Source organism: Terrapene carolina, unplaced genomic scaffold (assembly GCF_002925995.2).
Source record: "Terrapene carolina triunguis isolate 2854851 unplaced genomic scaffold, T_m_triunguis-2.0 Scaffold85, whole genome shotgun sequence".
NCBI lineage: Eukaryota > Metazoa > Chordata > Testudines > Emydidae > Terrapene > Terrapene triunguis.
In genome coordinates, this window is record NW_020664436.1 from 12501252 (window position 1) to 12518705 (window position 17454).

The following is a 17454-nucleotide window of genomic DNA, read 5'->3' on the forward strand; positions in this document are numbered from 1 at the left end:
ACTTACAATTAAAGGTTTACTTTGAGTTTACTTAGTTAATATTTAAATAACAGCACAAATTCTGGAGAAAATGTAGTAAGTGGTTCTCTCTCCCAACATAATCTGAGTGACTGTTTGTGTAGTTCCATGCTGCTTAGGGCAAACGAACTATACAACATGCCAATTAAAAGAGGGGACTTCAGGGATGGGATGGGGTGGGGTGTGGGGAGGAAGGGGAAAAATCAAGAAACTTAAGAAATAAGTTAGTCCTTATATTTTTTTTCTCCTTAAGTATTAAGGCTATAATTATAACAGGCTTCTGGAAAAAAACCAAGCACTAGTTTGTTATTATAAGCCATTACAGGTGCTTGACAGAACTGGAGATTTATCTACACTTAAGTACATTTTAATCACCACCTTTACTACCATTAAAATTTTGAACCAACTTGAGTTCTAAGTTTTCCCTCGTACCCTCACAAGTCCTATGTCACACCAACATCTTTTTATATTAATAAGGCTGCATGCAGTCTCTTTCCGAGCCCACTACTGCCTTCCCAAGTTATCGCAGCAGACCAAAGTAAGTCTGTCCCTTTCATGGCATACTACGCATGCAGTCTGTATAAAGTCTCTATTTTTATTTTAAAGAGGGAAACAATTTTTACTTCCTGCTATGCAGAATCATAGTTTCATTAAGTCTTCACATCTTAAAATCATGCTGGATGTTTCCAGGGGAATTTAAAGCCCAGCACGGTACCCATGCCTCTGAGGACTCCCCTTTGAACATTGGCAGGGTTGTACTGCTGCAGGTAGACTGATGGTCTAAGTCAAATACACTGACAATAGCTTTTCTTTGTTTTTGTTTTTAAATCTAAACCATACAATGATTTTCCTCAAACTTGTATTTTATTTTAAATTAGTTGTTTCCCAGAGTTCTATAAGTTATTGGCAAAAGTAAAATAATTATGTGACTCAGCAACAATTTTAGAGGAAAATGCAATTTAATAAAAGTTTAATTGCTAAGGTACAAATTATAAAGAAATTGTTCTGATATTTGGCAGCTTGTATATCAAACTTCAGTAGAGATTTTCTTAAACATGTACACAATTTGCAAACTAAGAGTATGCTATAAAGATGGTGCCAGACCCTGAAATACATCACTGTTCCTGATAATCTAATTATGTAGGCATGAATAATGTGACAGTTTAGTTCTGAACATGAATACCCCATAAATTCCCCCCAATCTGTATCTATGAATTAAAATGAAAAACAATTTTAAGACTGAATTTAACTTTTTTTTTTTTTTTCAAAAAAAATTTAACTATTTGTGCCACATATATTAGAAACTAGACAACCTACAAAAAGAACTTGAGGAAGTTTGTGTGGAAGGTTGGTTTTTTATGAGAGTATCCAGTTTTGAGAGCTCATTCTTAATCTTTCCCTGTTTGCTGTACCACCTACTTCACCTGCCAACTGTTGTGGTGCCGAAAACAAAAAGTGGGGTGAAGGCTAAAATTCTCTATATTAAAGCTATTCTATATATTGACACTTCCTTAACATGAAGTTCAATCTCCTACAGAACACTATATGCACAGTATCTATATTTTAAAAAAACAACTACAATAGCTCTCTACCCTTGCTACATACCTAGCCTGAAATCCTGGTACGACTGAGCCAAGATTTCACCACTAAGCTTTAACTCTTTTGATATGTTTTTTGCTTGTTTCTACCTCATCCTTCTCTCATTGGAAATCCTCAGCAGGTGTCTGAAGTTTGCTGGCCACAAATTATTCCACATCTCTGCCACCAGGCTAGAAATTGTACTTGCCATTCTCCACAACTCAACCATTTCTGCAGCGGCCAAAACTGCAGAGGTATCTTCCCTCTACGCCAGCCCTCTCTGGTCTCCATCTATATCCTCAGCCCCTGACACACCATCTGTCAGCAGCACCTTCCCGCGCCAGAGACGCCTCAGGGACGTTCAACTAATGTGCAACCCAGACAGGACACAGCTGGAGCCAAGGATGAGGGGGCGCATGACACCCCGATATGGGAGGAGAACAGACGCCCCCTCATTCAAGGGACTCACCACCAGAGACCCCCCTGGATCCACTCAGGCCTCGCTACCTCCCTACCCCAGGATACCACCCGACCTCCTCGAGGCTCGTCCCCACTCGCAGGCACCATCCTCGCCCCACCCCGGGGTCCCCTCGAGCCCTCACCTCTCTCCTCCTCATCGATGCGCAGCGCCACGGAGATGCACTCGAAGGCTCGCTTGTGACAGGCTCGCACCGTCTCGGGCGCCCCGCCGGGCTCGGGCGCGTCGCCGGCCCCGGCTCTGCCCTTAGCGGCCATGAGGGCGCCCCGGGAGAGGCGCTCGCAGAGCCAGGCGAAGAGCAGCCCGAGCTGGAAGGCGACGAAGCGGAGCAGCGCGAAGGCGGCGAAGAGCGGGTAGGAGAAGTAATAGAGGTTCCGCTTATGGGGAGACGCCGCGGCCGCCCCCGCCGCCGCCTGCTGCAGGGGGGGAGCCGGCCCGGCCGGGGAGGAGGGGGACGCTCCGGGGGCCTGTGGCGGGGAGCTGGAGCCGGCTGAGCCCTTCTTCTTCCCTCTGCCGCCCGGAGAATTCATTCACCGCCGTCGCCATAACCCGCTGCCAGCGACTGACAACAACCGGCCATGGCGGCGGCTACGCCCCTTTGAGCCAGCCCCGGCTAGGAGGACCGTGGGGAAAGTGCGCACAGGCCCTTTCTGAATACAGGGCAGCGTAGCCGCCGCCCGTAGCGTGCGGTTATTGTTGACAAGCAGCTGCGAGAGGCCGGCAGCGAAGCGACAATGGGAGGTGTGGTTGGCGCAGCGGCTGCGCATGGAGACTACATATCCCAACATGCAGCGAGGCACTGGTTGCGCAGCATGCCGGGTACCGTAGTCCGGATTGGTCGTTTTTTCGAGGGTTCAGGGAATCCGCTGCGGGCGCGTTGCATGTTGGGACATTTAGTCTTTTCGTTCCGCGTTGCCTATCGGGAGCTGCTGCAGCCCAAGGCGGGTCAGTGGCCGGTCTCGCTGTGGAGTGTTGCACGCCGGGAAATGAGATGCCCCGCCCTGTGGCAGGCTGGGACTTGTAGTAGGCGCGGGCTGCGCTGCTCTCTCTAGGAGCCACGAGCTGCACAAAGGGGGCGGTTGCCAACGGCTGGGTGGTGTCTGTCATGCAGTTCCCTGCTGGCAGTCCTCGCGCGTTGCAGCCGGAGCTTCCGGGTGAGCCCCTGCTCCGAAGGGGCGATGTGAGCCGCTGCAGCGCCTCCTCCGCCCTTAGCGGGTGCCCGCTGCAACCCACCCAGTCAGCGGGGAACTGCAAAATGTGGGTCATACGGTCTCGTGCCTACACCTGGGGCAGCACAAAAGGCAACAGGGAATGCACAGGACAGATGTTCCTGAACCAGAAGAGCCGGTCCCTGGCTTTGGTAACTCTCACACCCAGGGCCGGCTTTAGGCCAATTCAACCAATTCCCCTGAATCGGGCCCCACCCCTAAGAGGGCCCCGCACCCAAGCCCCGGTACGGCGTACCAGCAAGAGCCGGTGTGCTGTACCCAGGTGGCCCGGCTTCCCCAGGGGGCAATTTAAAGGGCCTGGGGCTCCCAGCAGGGGCTGAAGCCCAAGGCCCTTTAAATTGTCACCATAGCCCCACTGCTGGAGCCCTGGGGTAGGGCTGCGAGGCTCTGGGGGCTATTTAAAAAGTCTGGGGCTCCCGTTGCTTCTACCGCCCCGGCACTTTAAATAGCTGCTGGAGCACCGCCGCTTCCCCAGGGCTCCTGCGGCTATTTAAAGGGCCGGGGCAGTGGAAGCAGAGGAGCTCCAGGCCCTTTAAATAGCCCCCGAGCCCCGGGCTGCTGCTGCTACCCCGGTTGGGGAGGGAGGAGGAGGGGGCACTTACCGTACAGGGTGGGCTGTACATGCACCCTCTGCCCGCACCAGCCCCGCACCGTCCGGCCCTGCCCGCACCAGCCCCTGTCTCCAGCCACCCCCGCACCTCTTGCCCTGCCTGCAGCCAGACCCTACCTCCAGTCAGCCCCTGCCCTGCCTCCAGCCAGCCCCATGTCCACTGGTGCCCTGCAGTACCCAGGGCAGTAACCCTGCACACTTGCTTCAATGATGGGGGCAGGGAGCAGCTGGGACCCACACTTGTGCACACCGGGTGACCAGACAGCAAGTGTGAAAAATCGGGACAGGGGGTGGGGATAATAGGATCCTATATAAGAAAAAGACCCCAAAATCGGGACCGTCCCTATAAAATCGGGACATCTGGTCACCCTAACACACCCCCAGGGAGTGGTGGGGACCCACACATGTGAAACGGAGCTCATTTCTAGTTCAGGCCCATCTTTTTAGAAAAGAACTTTAGGTAGGGTTAACATACATCCTTATTTTCCCGGACATGTCAGGCTTTTTGGTTCTTAAATCGCCGTCCGGGAAAATACGGACGTATGGTAACCCCATTGGTACAAAAAATACATACTGTGGCACATCTCTTAAATCAGAACTTTTTATAGGGAATCGGTTGCTAAGAAATGAAAGGCTTTTTTTTACATTTTTTTTTTAAGTCATCCCTGCCGGGGCCCCGCCGAAAATGTTCGAATTGGGCCCTGCGCTTCCTAGAGCCGGCCCTACTGGACAGTCACTACGCAAGAGGATAAATGGACACAAGTCAGATATCAGGAATGGCAATATACAAAAACCTGTAGGAGAACACTTCAACCTCCCTGGCCACACAATAGCAGATGTTAAGGTAGCCATCTTACAGCAAAAAAAACTTCAGGACCAGACTCCAAAGAGAAACTGCTGAGCTCCAGTTCATTTGCAATTTTGACACCATCAGATCAGGATTAAACAAAGACTGTGAATGGCTATCCAACTACAGAAGCAGTTTCTCCTCCCTTGGTGTTCACACCTCTACTGCTAGCAGAGCACCTCACCCTCCCTGATTGAACTAACTTCGTTATCTCCATACTGATTTATACCTGCCTCTGGAGATTTCCATTACTTGCATCTGAAGAAGTGAGGTTCTTACCCACGAAAGCTTAAGCTCCCAATACTTCTGTTAGTCTTAAAGGTGCCACAGGACCCTCTGTTGCTTTTTACAGATTCAGACTAACACGGCTACCCCTCTGAACTTTGAATTGGTAACATGGAGTTCTATATGCCTTGACTATTACAGATTTCTGTCAGTTTTACTCAAAAACATTGAAGTATGTTTGATTCCTAATTATCAACCCTGTGAACTCATTATGGGCTCTGACAGCGAAGCTGAGTTCTTTCCATCTCAGCTGTCACCACCCATAATAAAGGTTCTAGGCAAGACTGTTGAGAACCACAACCACCTGTGCAACTTTTAGCCTTAGGTGACTCTCTGCAGTTGTCATTGAGGGTGACATTTGTATGCAATTGCAATGCCTTTTATTAATGATGATGCACCAAACCGAGGAAGGGAAACCAACTGTTAAAGCCGTGGGGTAAGTTTGTGCAACGGGAAGTCAGACAAGACATCATTTTACCTGCCCACTGGAGTTGAGTGAAATGCACTAATAGGGACTCCACACTTTTACTATATGTATGCTATAACTCAGGCTCCCTCCTCGGTTATATTACCAGCTAACCTGACTGCAGGTGCGTCTACACTACATGCTGCGGCCTGCGGGGCTAACTCCATTGCTAAGCCGCGCCTCTTCCCTATGCCGCTCCATCGTCCCCTTGACTCCAGAGCAGCGGTGCAGGGTCATGTCTGCAGACCCGCGCGCCGCCTGGCCCGAAGCTACGCGGCCGGCGGCTCCAGCAAGCAGACCTCAATGGGCGGGGCTATAGCCACTGACGGTCACGTGTCTGATGATGCTCGGGGACCCCAAGCCCGGACTTTTTCCATTGCCCTGCCTGATGGGGGCGGGGCTTCTCTTCGCGCAGGCGCATTTGGGTGGTCGCCGCAGCGCCACTTCCTTCACTTACGGCAAAACAATTTACGATATCCCCCCAAGTGTGCTGTTGTTAGTGGCTGACGCTGTCGAGAGGCTTCTGTAGCCTCGCAACGATTCTTCCCTTTTCCCCCCCGCGGTGAGACTCGCCGCCGCGCGCCCTCCGTTGAGCTGCTGTCCCGAGAGGTGAGAGCGGTCCCACGGCCGGGGAGCGCGGGCAGCGCTGGGTCCCTCGCTGCCTGGCCCGGCCCGGCCCCGCCCCACTGGGCGGGTGTGAGGCTGGAGGGGGCAGAGCGGGCGGGGCTGCGATGGAGAGGGGCTAGTCCGGTCCGGGTCAGCGCCCGCTGTCGCGTGCCCGCTCCCCGGCGCGGGAAGCCTCGGCTGTGACCCGGCGAGGCGCGGACACCGGCACTCGGCCGCCCAGGGAGCCCCTCGCTACCCCCAATCGCTGCAGGAGCCGCCGCAGCCCAGGCCGAGCTAGCGGCTTCCTGCGGTACCAGCTGCGCCGTGCCGGTGAGGGTGGAGGGAACCGAGCAGGAACGTGGGGTTGTCCCAGGCTGGCATGTAGCCTCTTGCTGGGGGGGGCACTTCGTGAGACAGGAGAGATTTTTTTTTCTTGTCTTCTGAGCTGTAATGTTGGCCCCGGACTGCTGGTATCGGAGGTGGCCGTGACAGGGAGTGGGTTAGGGTTCGCTCAGTGGGATTTATTTCTCCTGAAATGGGAACTCTCCTGTATCCCGAAGCGATGCTCCTTCGCCTGTTTTAAGAATGATTAAAAACGAGAAGCCGTCGTAAGCCAGCTCTCAACGCCTGCTTCTCTCCCCTCGTCTCCAGCTTTGCTGGAGGAGCTCTTGGATGTCTCTGAATATACATCTCCTGTACTCTAGCACCTTAGTGGAGGGAGTGAGATTGGTTGTGTCCTCTAGGAGATATTGTAATACAAATACATAATAGATATCTCTTCTCTGAAATGTTCATTAACTGCTGGAGTTAAATGAGTGTTAATTGTTGAAACACTCTCTTCTCCACTCACTGGATTGGCTTTCTTTCACTTTTCAGAGTAGCAGCCTTGTTAGTCTGTATCCGCAAATGAACAGGAGTACTTGTGGCACCTTAGAGACTAACAAATTAAGGTGCCACAAGTACTCCTGTTCTTTTTTCTTTCACTTGACTCTTGAGGATGTCAGTTTCACTAGTTCTTTATTTACTATAGAGCAGCAGTTCTAAGACTGTATGGTGGGCTTCCTAAGGGAGGTGAGAGAATGTGTCAAGGCAGACGAGAGCTGTGTGGGTTTTTTGTTTTTGTTTTTTTTTAAGAGCTCTGGCTATCAGCCTTGGCTGGCTGGGATTTGTGCACAAGGGCCAGGCACACTGAGTAGGCGGAGATAAAAGGGACAGCCGGAGCCCCATCACCTGAGCTTTGGCTCTCCTCCCCGCCATCCCTCACCTGGGCTCAGGCATTCAGCTGCCTGGTGGCAGCAGCAGCACAGAAGTAAGAGTGACAATGGGGTGCTAAGTCTGTTGTGAAAAGTGATTTCACGATGCCACCCTTACTTTTGTGCTGCTGCGGGCACAGTGCTGCCTTCAGAGCTGGTGGCCCGGCCAGCAGCTGCTGCTCTCCACTCTGCCTTCAGAGCTAGGTGGCGGTATATGTACTTGGCGTGGGATGGCGTAAATGACTACAGACACAAAGAAGGGGGGCCCAATCGAAGTTTGAGAATGACTGCTATAAAGTCATATAGGGTAGAAAAGACAAAACAAGCAGAATACAGATTTTTTTAAACAAATGTCTCAGGCCTTTAAATGTTAGAGATTTGAAAAAAAGGAACAAGTCTTGTTTAAAAAAAACTATGCTGGTCTCCTTTAACACTAACTTGTGCAGTCAGTTCTAGATGTCTCTGGACCACATATGCACATTTGCCAATTCTGACTGAACTAACCTTGTCTGAAAGTTCTCTTTTAAGTTACTTTGCCTGAGTTTATTTCACATGTTCTTTTGAAAAACTTCAGATTTTTTATACAAGAAAAATATGGTTCACAGAGCTGAGGGGGAGGGAAAAGACCCAAACCTAACTGATGGTAACTCTTTGCATGATGGTAACCAGAATTGTCAACTATATTTTAAGTGTCAACTAACTTATTTTTTTATTGATTTTAATGTTCTGACAAATTGTTTTATTTTGTTTTGTTTGTTACTTCCCAAGATTGTAGCACATTTGGTGACTTCCAAGTTTCAAATCATGGATACAGAACAGATCATGGAGGGGCAGGCACAGGTATAGTAAGAAACTTTTTACATTGATTTTTCTATTAGCAAATACATAAAGTGCATTTTGGTTTTGCTGACTAGCATGTTGTTTTACAGGTTCCAGAAAATCCTCATGCTGAATATGGCCTTACAGAAAATGTAGAGGTAACTAAGATTTAATTGTTCTCAAATGCAATTGAAGTAGTATTTCTGATTTGGGGAAAATATGGGTTTAATTTAGCTAAAACGATTGCAGAAATCAGACCCAAAATACAAGGAACTGAGTACTTTTGAAAGCAGTGGGAGATGAAGGGTGTTTAGCATGACTCAGTAAGTGCTAGTACCGTGCACAATTAACTTTTTAATAGTATATCAGTATTGCTGGTTGGGGTGCTAGCATTCTGTTTCTAGTCCAGCAGAAATAATGACCCCTTTTGTGTGGTGGGTTTGTCTTTTTTTATTTTATTTTTTTTAAGTACTATATACAACTTACCTCCACTACCTCTTCCATTGGTGTGTTGGCAGAAGAACCTGTTGTAACACTTCTTGGGGTCACCCAAAACCTCTTGTATGAATCACTACCACCTGCTTACAGCATGAGAGAGCAGTGTCTTTGTCAACTGAGGGGAAAATGCCTCCCAATTCTGACAGCCACTGGCAGCACAAGCACTCCGCTCCGGGCCCCACAAGCCCGGCTTTTTCTGTCTGCATGCTAAATTTACATGCACCCTGTGGTTACACTTGAGTGCCCAGTACTGTGCCTTCTGAATTCCTGTGGTGTACACTGATCCACTGCCTCCATGGAAACAGTGCACCCCAATTTACCAGCCTTACCTCAGTTCAACACTGTCCTTAACACAATAATTCCTCACTTAACGTCATCCTGGTTAACGTTGTTTCGTTGTTAGGTTGCGGATCTATTAGAGAACACGCTCGTTTAAAGTTGCGCAATGCTCCCTTATAATGTTGTTTGGCAGCCGCCTGCTTTGTCCACTGCTTGCAGGAAGAGCAGCCCTTTGGAGCTAGCTGGTGGGGGCTTGGAACCAAGGTGGGCTGGCAGTCCCCCTATCAGCTCCCCCAAGTTCCCTGTGCGGCAGCCGCCCACCAGGCTGTCAATTGCTGAGCAGTTCAGGTGTCCGTCCCTCCCCCGCACTGCCGTGTGCTGCTCCTGCCCTCTGCCTTGGAGCTGCTTCTGGGAGCCTCCTGCTTGCTGTGCGAGGACGGGGAGAGGAAAGAGGGGTGCTGATGTCAGAGTGTTGCCCTCCCCCTACTCCTGTGCCCCGCTACTGTACCCCATCTCCACAGAGCAGGGGGGACTCAGGACAGAGGGAGCTTGCTGATCTGCTTAAAAAGGCAGAGTGTGATCAGCATACTTAAAGGGGCAATACGCCTCTGTCTCTCTCTGTTTCACTCACTCACACACACACACACACGCACCACCCGGCACTTTGGAAAGTGGAGGGAGCTGTGCACTCCATTGGGATAGCGTGGGTTCATCATCACGTTCAGTTTCCATAGGAAATGTTTGCAGCCACTGCCATGCATCTATTGTGTCTCCTCCCTCCATTTGTGCTGCCTTGTAGAGTGTGAGGCTACATTAACAACAATGTGTTAACCCTTGAGGGCTCAGCCGAGTGCTAGTTCATCATTTAGCAACAAGGCATTCCCTGAGAAATATCCTACCCTCTGACTTCACCACCTCAGCCAAGCTTCACAATCATCATTGCTGAGTACAGTAGTAAATTGTTTGTTTAAAACTTATACTGTGTGTATATATTTATTTATTTCCCTTGGACCTAAACACCCTCCCCCCCCCCATTTACATTAATTCTTATGGGGAAATTGGATTCGCTTAACATCGTTTCGCTTAAAGTCACATTTTTCAGGAACATCACTACAACATTAAGTGAGGAGTTACTGTACAAGGGACTTAGATGTGTCGATAATAAAACAAAATTGAAGACTATTAACAGAGCTTGAGATAAAGATTCAAAATAAAAAGATTTGGAAATGTAAGGGTACAGGTAAAAGTGAACCATAAAATGCAATCTATAGCCTATACTTAGACAAGAAAGTAATTTGTCACTAATACGATATTTCTCACCCAGTGAGTAGACCTTGAACCGCTTGTCCAGCCCAAAGAGCTTTTCATGAGACACTCCTGCTGGCAGAATGTCACCTCTGCAAAGGATAACATCTTGTTCCCTTTCCCCTTCTCTTACACAGTTATGGACTGTTATCTCTTAGCCTAGGGAGTCATCTAAACAGAGATTTCTCTTGGGTTTTGTTTGTCTTTGTAAACACTCAAGCCTGCATTTGGTCGAGACAGTGAACACAGGGCTGCCTCCACAGATGTTGATTGCCATCTCCTAGTCTCCCTGGCCTCAAGTGACAAGTTTCACTTCTAACGGTTCTGGAACAAAATATACTATATGTTATATATAGACTGATTCTTGCCTGCATATTTATACCTGCCTCTTGAAATTTCCATTACATGCGTCTGACGAAGTGGGCATTCACCCACGAAAGCTTATGGTCCAATACATCTGTTAGTCTTTAAGGTGCCACAGGACTCTTTGTTGCCTTTTACAGATCCAGACTAACACGGCTACCCCTCTGATATGTTATATATAACTCATACAAACATCTCACAATAACCATGACAATCAGCTTGATTTTAGCTTTCAGCAAGACTACACATGATCCCCTTTGGTGAAATATTGAGAAGATGGTCAGACACAGGAGTGATGACTACCTGGGGATGTTGGCATCACACCTTCCTGGCAACTTTTTATTTATTTATTTATTGAGGAGTTGATGGTATATTTGGAAGGGAGGGGAAGCTTTCCATGTTTTCAGGTCTTGGAAATATGCCAAAATAGTCAACTTTTTTTCTTCCCCCTCTCTTAATTATTTAAGAGTGCAGTTTTAACACAAACTTTCTTTTGTTGAAAAAAGGTTAGGCTTGGGGAATGACTACTCTTATTGTTATGCATATGTTTGCTAGTTATCAAAAGACAGGTGCCTTCAATTAAGTCCCTCTAACTTTCTTCTAGTCTAGGCTAATGAATAATAGCGTTTAGCCACTTCTTGCTGTTCAAAAGTCCTGTCTTGCCATTCTCCATCTTGGTCATACTTTCTTGTACTCTTTTCAATCTCCACTGTAGCTATTTTAATGTGATACAACCCAAATTGGTCACTAATCATTGCGCATTTTGTGTATATAATGTTTTTTCTAGGGCTGTCAAGCAATTAAAAAAATTAATTGTGATTAATCGTACTGTTAAACAATAATAGAATAGCATTTATTTAAATATTTTTGGATGTTTACTACATCTTCAAATATATTGGTTTCAGTTATAACACAGAATACAAAGTGGTGTACAGTGCTCACTTTATATTTATTTTTGATTTCAAATATTTGCACTGTAAAAAACAAAAGAAATAGTATTTCAATTCACCTAATACAAGTACTGTAGTGCAATCTCTTTATCATGAAAGTTGAACTTACAGATGTAGAATTATGTACCAAAAACCCCTGCATTCAAAAACAAAACAATGTAAAACTTTAGAGCCTACATGTCCACTCAGTCCTACTTTTTATTCAGCCAATTGCTACAAGAAACAAGTTTGTTTACATTTATGGGAGATAATGCTGCCCACTTTTTAATTAAATGTCACCTGAAAGTGAGAGCAGGAGTTTGGCAGATGCGTTAAAGATTCATATGTCTCTTGATGCTTCAACCACCATTCCAGAGGACATGCGTCCATGCTCATGACCGGTTCTGCTCGATAACAACCCAAAGCAGTGCGGACCGATGCATGTTCATTTTCATCATCTGAGTAAGATGCCATCAGCAGAAGGTTGATTTGATTTTTTTGGTGGTTCAGGATCTGTAGTTTCTGCATCGGAGTGTTGGTCTTTTAAGACTTGTGAAAGCATGCTCCACGCCTCATCCCTCTCAGATTTTAGAAGGCTCTTCAGATTCTTAAATCATGGATTGAGTTCTGTAGCTATCTTTAGAAATTTCACATTGGTATCTTCTTTGTGTTTTGTTAAATCTGCAGTGAACGTGTTCTTAAAATGAACATGTGCTGGGTCATCATCTGAGACTACTATAACGTGAAACATGGCAGAATGCGGGTAAAACAGCAGAAGACATACAATTCTCCCCCAAGGAGTTCAGTCAACAATTTAATTAACGCATTTATTTTTAACGAGTGTCATCAGCATGGAAGCATGTCCTCTGGAACGGTGGCCGAAGCATGCAGAGGCATATGAATCTTTAGCACATCTGGCACGTAAATATCTTGCGGCTCCAGTTACAACAGTGCCATGCAAATGCCTGCTCTCACTTTCAGGTAACATTCTAATTAAGGTGTAGGCAGCATTATCTTCCGTAAATGTAAACAAACTTGTTTCTTGTAGCGATTGGCTGAATAAAAAGTAGGACTGAGTGGACTTGTAGGCTCTAAAGTTTTACATTGTTTCGTTTTTGAGTTATGTAACCAAAAAAACCCCCTACATTTGTAAGTTGCACTTTCATGATAAAGAGATTGCACTACAGTACTTGTATGAGGTGAATTGAAATACTATTTATTTTGTTTTTTACAGTGTATATATTTGTAATAAATAAATATAAAGTGAGCACTGCACACTTTGTATTCTGTGTTATAATGGAAATTGATACATTTGAAAATGTAGAAAAACATCAACAATATTTAATAAAGTTCAATTGGTATTTTATTGTTTAACAGTGCGATTAATCGTGATGGATTTTTTTATTAATTGCATGAGTTAATTGCGATTGACAGCCCTAGTTTTTTCTTACTTTTATGATGCCAGGGTGTGTTCTGTGAGGGGGTTGGTTTGGGTTTTTTTGTTTGGTTGGTTTGGTTTATTTTGTATTTAATAATACAGCTACCATGGGCAGACCTCTTCAAGGAATCATCATGGCTAGTTCAATGATCTTACCCCAAATGTTCTTTGCACGTTTAGAATAAATTATAGACTAACTTTCTGTAGTGCTGATTTAAAAAAAAAAAAAAAAAAAAAAAAAATTTGGAAAAAAAAAAAAAAAAAAAAAAAAAAAAAAAAATTCAGTGTGGCAAAATTGACAATTTTGGAGGAAGTTATGTACATTATATTGTGTGTGTAACAATCCATTTGACAATAGTATAAGACAATTCATTTAATATTTTCTGACCAAGAGGTTACAATATCCATTAATATAGTGGAGCCAAAAAAGTGGAGAAAATATATCTATTTTGTGTGTAAGCATTTCAGCCTATTAAAAAGATTAATAACTTACTGTATTGGAGCCTGATTTCACACAGGGATTTGCATGAGTGGATCAAGTACTATGTACCATGGTCTGTTCCAAGTACCGTTGCTGGCAGGGGAACTCTTGGTAAATGCAAGTGGCCTATCCTGCAAATCCTTCTTGCAGGATTTGATCCTACTTTTTGAAGCCTGATACTACAAATGCTTACAAGAGTAACTTAATGAGGACTGCTTACATAAATAAAATCATTCTAATCTATATCAGTTGGCAGGGAAGAGCCATGAATATAAAAGAGCTGATGAAAATGGTAGTGTAGGGGCTGCCTCCAGTTTCAAGAAACTTAATGTAACTTACATGGCAGCATGCTGTTAGAATCTAACATAAGGCTTTCTATATTTAACTTAAGAAAACTGACTTGAGATTCTCAACCAAATTAAAAATATGGAGGATATTTAAAAATATTAAATTTGAGGATAATGTCACTTATCTTCTAATACCCTTATCTGATTGCTCTTGCTGAATTTCTGCTTTTAAGTAGACTCTTTATGTACTAATATCAATACTTTTATTCACATGATGCCTTGAATTCATCAGAGGATAGTAGAAAATGAGAAGATTAACGCAGAGAAAACATCAAAGCAGAAGGTGGATCTTCAGTCGTTACCTACACGTGCCTACTTGGATCAGACAGTTGTGCCTATCTTACTACAGGGGCTTGCTGTACTTGCAAAGGAGAGGTAAAGAACTTAATGTAGCATTTGTCTCAAAATAAAGGAAGCTCAGATGTGCCCAGGGCCTTTCCAATTAGGGGCTTGCAAAACCACTTTGTCTCCATCAAAAGCTCATGTACGGAACGTGGGGTGGATGTAATAGCATGTCTATTCTCTTGAGAAGCCAAGATGTGTTCTGTAACTAGCTGCATGCGATGTGAGCTGTATAAGAGAATATCAGTAATCTTATTGTCACAAGGACATGTAGTGTTAGTGCAAGGTTTTCACAGGATAAAAAGAATGCAGTCTGAATAAATAAGTTCTTTAAATACATCTGTTGTATGGCTCCTCGTGGCGAAAGCCTGGACAGACATTTCACCAGCGTTCTTAACCTGGCTCAGGGTTCTTGAATGAGCCCTGCTCCCTCAGTAAGTAGGTACTCCTCATGCTGTCTCTTACTTTGTTGAACAAGGTAGTTCCAGTACATCCAGCTGGCAATAGCATATAAACTCTTCCTCAGCACTGAGGCCAAATTTTGGCATTCACACACTGAGAGATGGTGCTGTAGCAGCATACTAATGATACGGTTCCCTTTGTTTTAAAGACTTCTTGCCAAGAGACCTCATATATACATTGAACAACATGGGAAGGATGTTCCTCAGTAGTAACACCCAATTGTCCTTCCTCTCCAGTTGATTCTTCTCATGTAGGTATAACTGGAACCACTTGAGTGTCATACTGCACATGCTAATAATATCCCTTTGTTGCCGAAGGAACAACCTTTGGTCAATCTTATCAAAAACTGCGAAGGACCACAATGGACCAAGTTAAAATCATGAGAACCTTCATACCTCTCCCAGCAGTGTCTTAACCCCAAAAGAACATTTGAGTTTAAACTAGAACCCACCCACATCAATAACTACAAATTTAGTTGCTATATAGAGACAATATTCTGCTGGTAACTGTGTACAGATCTTCTATTGACTTCTTTGGGGGTTCTGCTTTGGATGGAGAGTACTATGTAGTCCTAAATTGATATATCCTAGACCACAGTTAAAACTTTTGACACTTCCTTGGAATGAGTGTGATAACCTAATATGTGGGGCTAGACAAATTGGATTACCAGGATTTATGCACTACACTTTTCTAAGGCTGAAGAAAAACAAATCTACTTACCTAGCAAGGCTGTGGTGAGGCTTAATGGTAAAGCAGTTTTCATGTTAGTGTTTTTTCTTCCAATAATTTCAACTGTTATCACTAGTGTTGGTTAGAAAAAAATATTTGGCAGAAGCAACAAATATCTTTGAGGCAGACTGTTCTAATGGAGGCACTAAACAGTTGCTATTTGAAGTAAATCAAATAACAAGACAAGAACATATCGGACAAGGGAGCTGGCTACTTTAAATCTTTCTTACCTGGCAGGAGTTGGTGAAATAGGCAAATGCATTGGAAATTACATTAAATAAATTCAGTGTGTAAACTTGTGTAATTCACTTGACTCTTTAAGATGGATGTGGGTTGGAGGGGGAGAGGTGCCAGCCTTTCTAAACTGACTTTTCAGTTTGTCTAGTCAGTGTCACTTCCCTTGTCTCTTCTTCCCCTTAGATCTACTCTTCCTTCCCTCTTTCCTATGCAGTCTCCCTCCCTTCCAGAACCTGTGCACAGCATCTTCCCCTGGTAACTGCTTAATATGATTGTGGACACGTTTTAGGCATTGTCTGATGTCTGTCTTACCGATTTAACTCTGAACCAAAAGCCACTAAAAAAATAAAATGAGAAATGTTGATTACTGTAGAATCTGTATACATGCATCTTAATTATAGTTATGAAGAATGTTTTCTTCTCAAGCTATGACTACACTGAGACAAGGGTGTGACTCTCCTGTTCACATACACATATTTGCACTTGCTCTCATCAAGCTAGTACAAGTAGAAATAGCAGTGTAGCTACAGTAGCATGGGTGGCAGCAGCAGAGGCAAGGCTGAGCTGTGCTAAGTATACACCCTCCTGAAGCTGGTGTGCATTTACTTGGCACAGCTTAGCCATGCCTCTGCTGCTGAAACTGTGGCTACACTGCTATTTATACTCTCACTAGCTTGGTGAGAACTAATATGAGTGTGCACATGAGCAGAAGAAGCACACCGCTAGATCATATTGTAGATGTAGCCTAATAATGAAGGTTGTGTAGTGGCTAATCGAGGGCCAGCAAGTGTTGCAATGGGGAGCTTAATAAATTGAGGAAATTCCTGGTTAGGGAGTTCTCTAGTTGCTGCTGAAGCATGACACTTTGTGTTTGTTGTCATACTACAAAGCTGAAAATTTCTAATTTGTCCTGTGCTTTTACAAGTAAGTCTCTTGTTTTCAGTGAAGATGAAGAGCTCGCCAGCTCACTTAAATGTATGTGACAAATAGTAATTACTCTTGATTTTTTTTTATCTCTACAGACCGCCAAATCCCATTGAATTCCTAGCAGCGTATCTTTTAAAAAACAAGTCACAATTTGAGGACCGAAATTAATTCCATGGGAAGAGGAGGACAGTTTGGCTGCTAAACTTACATGCTAATTTGCCATGTTTCATTCTTTGCTGTAAAAATCATACAGAACCACCAATGTCTTTCATAACTGCACAATTTCCCTTATCTTTTCTTGTTATTTAATAAAGTACATTTTTATTCTCACTAGTCTTAAACTACGTATTTAGTGTCCTTCAGAATAAAGTATTGAAAGTTCACAGCTAGATGAAAGCTTGAATAATTCCAGTTGAATATTTCACCTCAGTACATGAAACAAATGTAATGATCTTACTGGTAAGAAATTACTAAAATCAGACTTGGTTTTATGTAGCTCCTTTCCTGTTAAAGATATCCTAAACTCTTAAAGCCATAAAATCGGTGCTAGTAGTGTAGAATTCAATATTTGCTGCTCCAGCAATGGTAGAAGCCAAGCAGTCATCAAAAGCATGTGAATATCCTTGGACACTAGAACTTTCTTAATAAACATTTCATTTCACTAAATAAAGACACCTCACTTCAGAGTCCTGTAGGATCCTTAATTTCCACTTAGGGTACGTCTACACTTACCGGAGGGTCCGGCGGCAGGCAATCGATGTTCTGGGATCGATTTATCGCGTCTGGTTTAGATGCGATAAATCGATCCCGGAAGTGCTCGCCGTCGACGCCGGTACTCCAGCTCGGCGAGAGGAGTACGCGGCATCGATGGGGGAGCCTCCCTGCCGCATCTGGACCCGCGGTAAATTCGGGCTAAGGTACTTCAAAT

General features: G+C 44.8%; 2 protein-coding genes across 6 annotated transcripts in view; one reads left to right on the forward strand and one right to left on the reverse strand.

Moving 5' to 3' along the window:
* Positions 1-2837, reverse strand: part of SPAST (spastin) — a 66367-nt gene extending 63530 nt beyond the window's left edge. For 2 of the 4 annotated variants that reach the window (XM_024212099.3, XM_024212097.3), the window contains exon 1: positions 2199-2837. In XM_024212099.3, the coding sequence (XP_024067867.2) occupies positions 2199-2604 (406 nt within the window). In that variant the 5' untranslated portion in view covers positions 2605-2837. The remainder of the gene's footprint in view (positions 1-2198) is intronic. The other 2 variants (XM_024212098.2, XM_024212096.2) reach the window with 1 other exon arrangement.
* On the forward strand, positions 2353-16867 carry DPY30 (dpy-30 histone methyltransferase complex regulatory subunit). Of its 2 annotated transcripts, none has more exons than XM_024212103.3 (5): positions 2353-2427; positions 8139-8210; positions 8300-8347; positions 14062-14204; positions 16622-16867. In XM_024212103.3, exons 2-5 carry the CDS (start codon positions 8175-8177, stop codon positions 16692-16694), a joined length of 300 nt encoding a protein of 99 aa, XP_024067871.1. In that variant the 5' UTR covers positions 2353-2427; positions 8139-8174; the 3' UTR covers positions 16695-16867. The 2 variants fall into 2 exon arrangements, with proteins under 2 accessions (XP_024067871.1, XP_024067870.1); XM_024212102.3 differs by lacking the exon at positions 2353-2427 and adding an exon at positions 5972-6120.
* Positions 16868-17454: the final 587 nt, after the last annotated feature.

Coding starts and splice junctions, on each gene's coding strand:
- DPY30 (XM_024212103.3), top strand. CDS start 8,175: ATGGATACAGAACAGATCATGGAGGGGCAGGCACAG. Junction 8,348..14,061: donor GCCTTACAGAAAATGTAGAG/GTAACTAAGATT, acceptor TGAATTCATCAG/AGGATAGTAGAAAATGAGAA. Junction 14,205..16,621: donor GCTGTACTTGCAAAGGAGAG/GTAAAGAACTTA, acceptor TTATCTCTACAG/ACCGCCAAATCCCATTGAAT.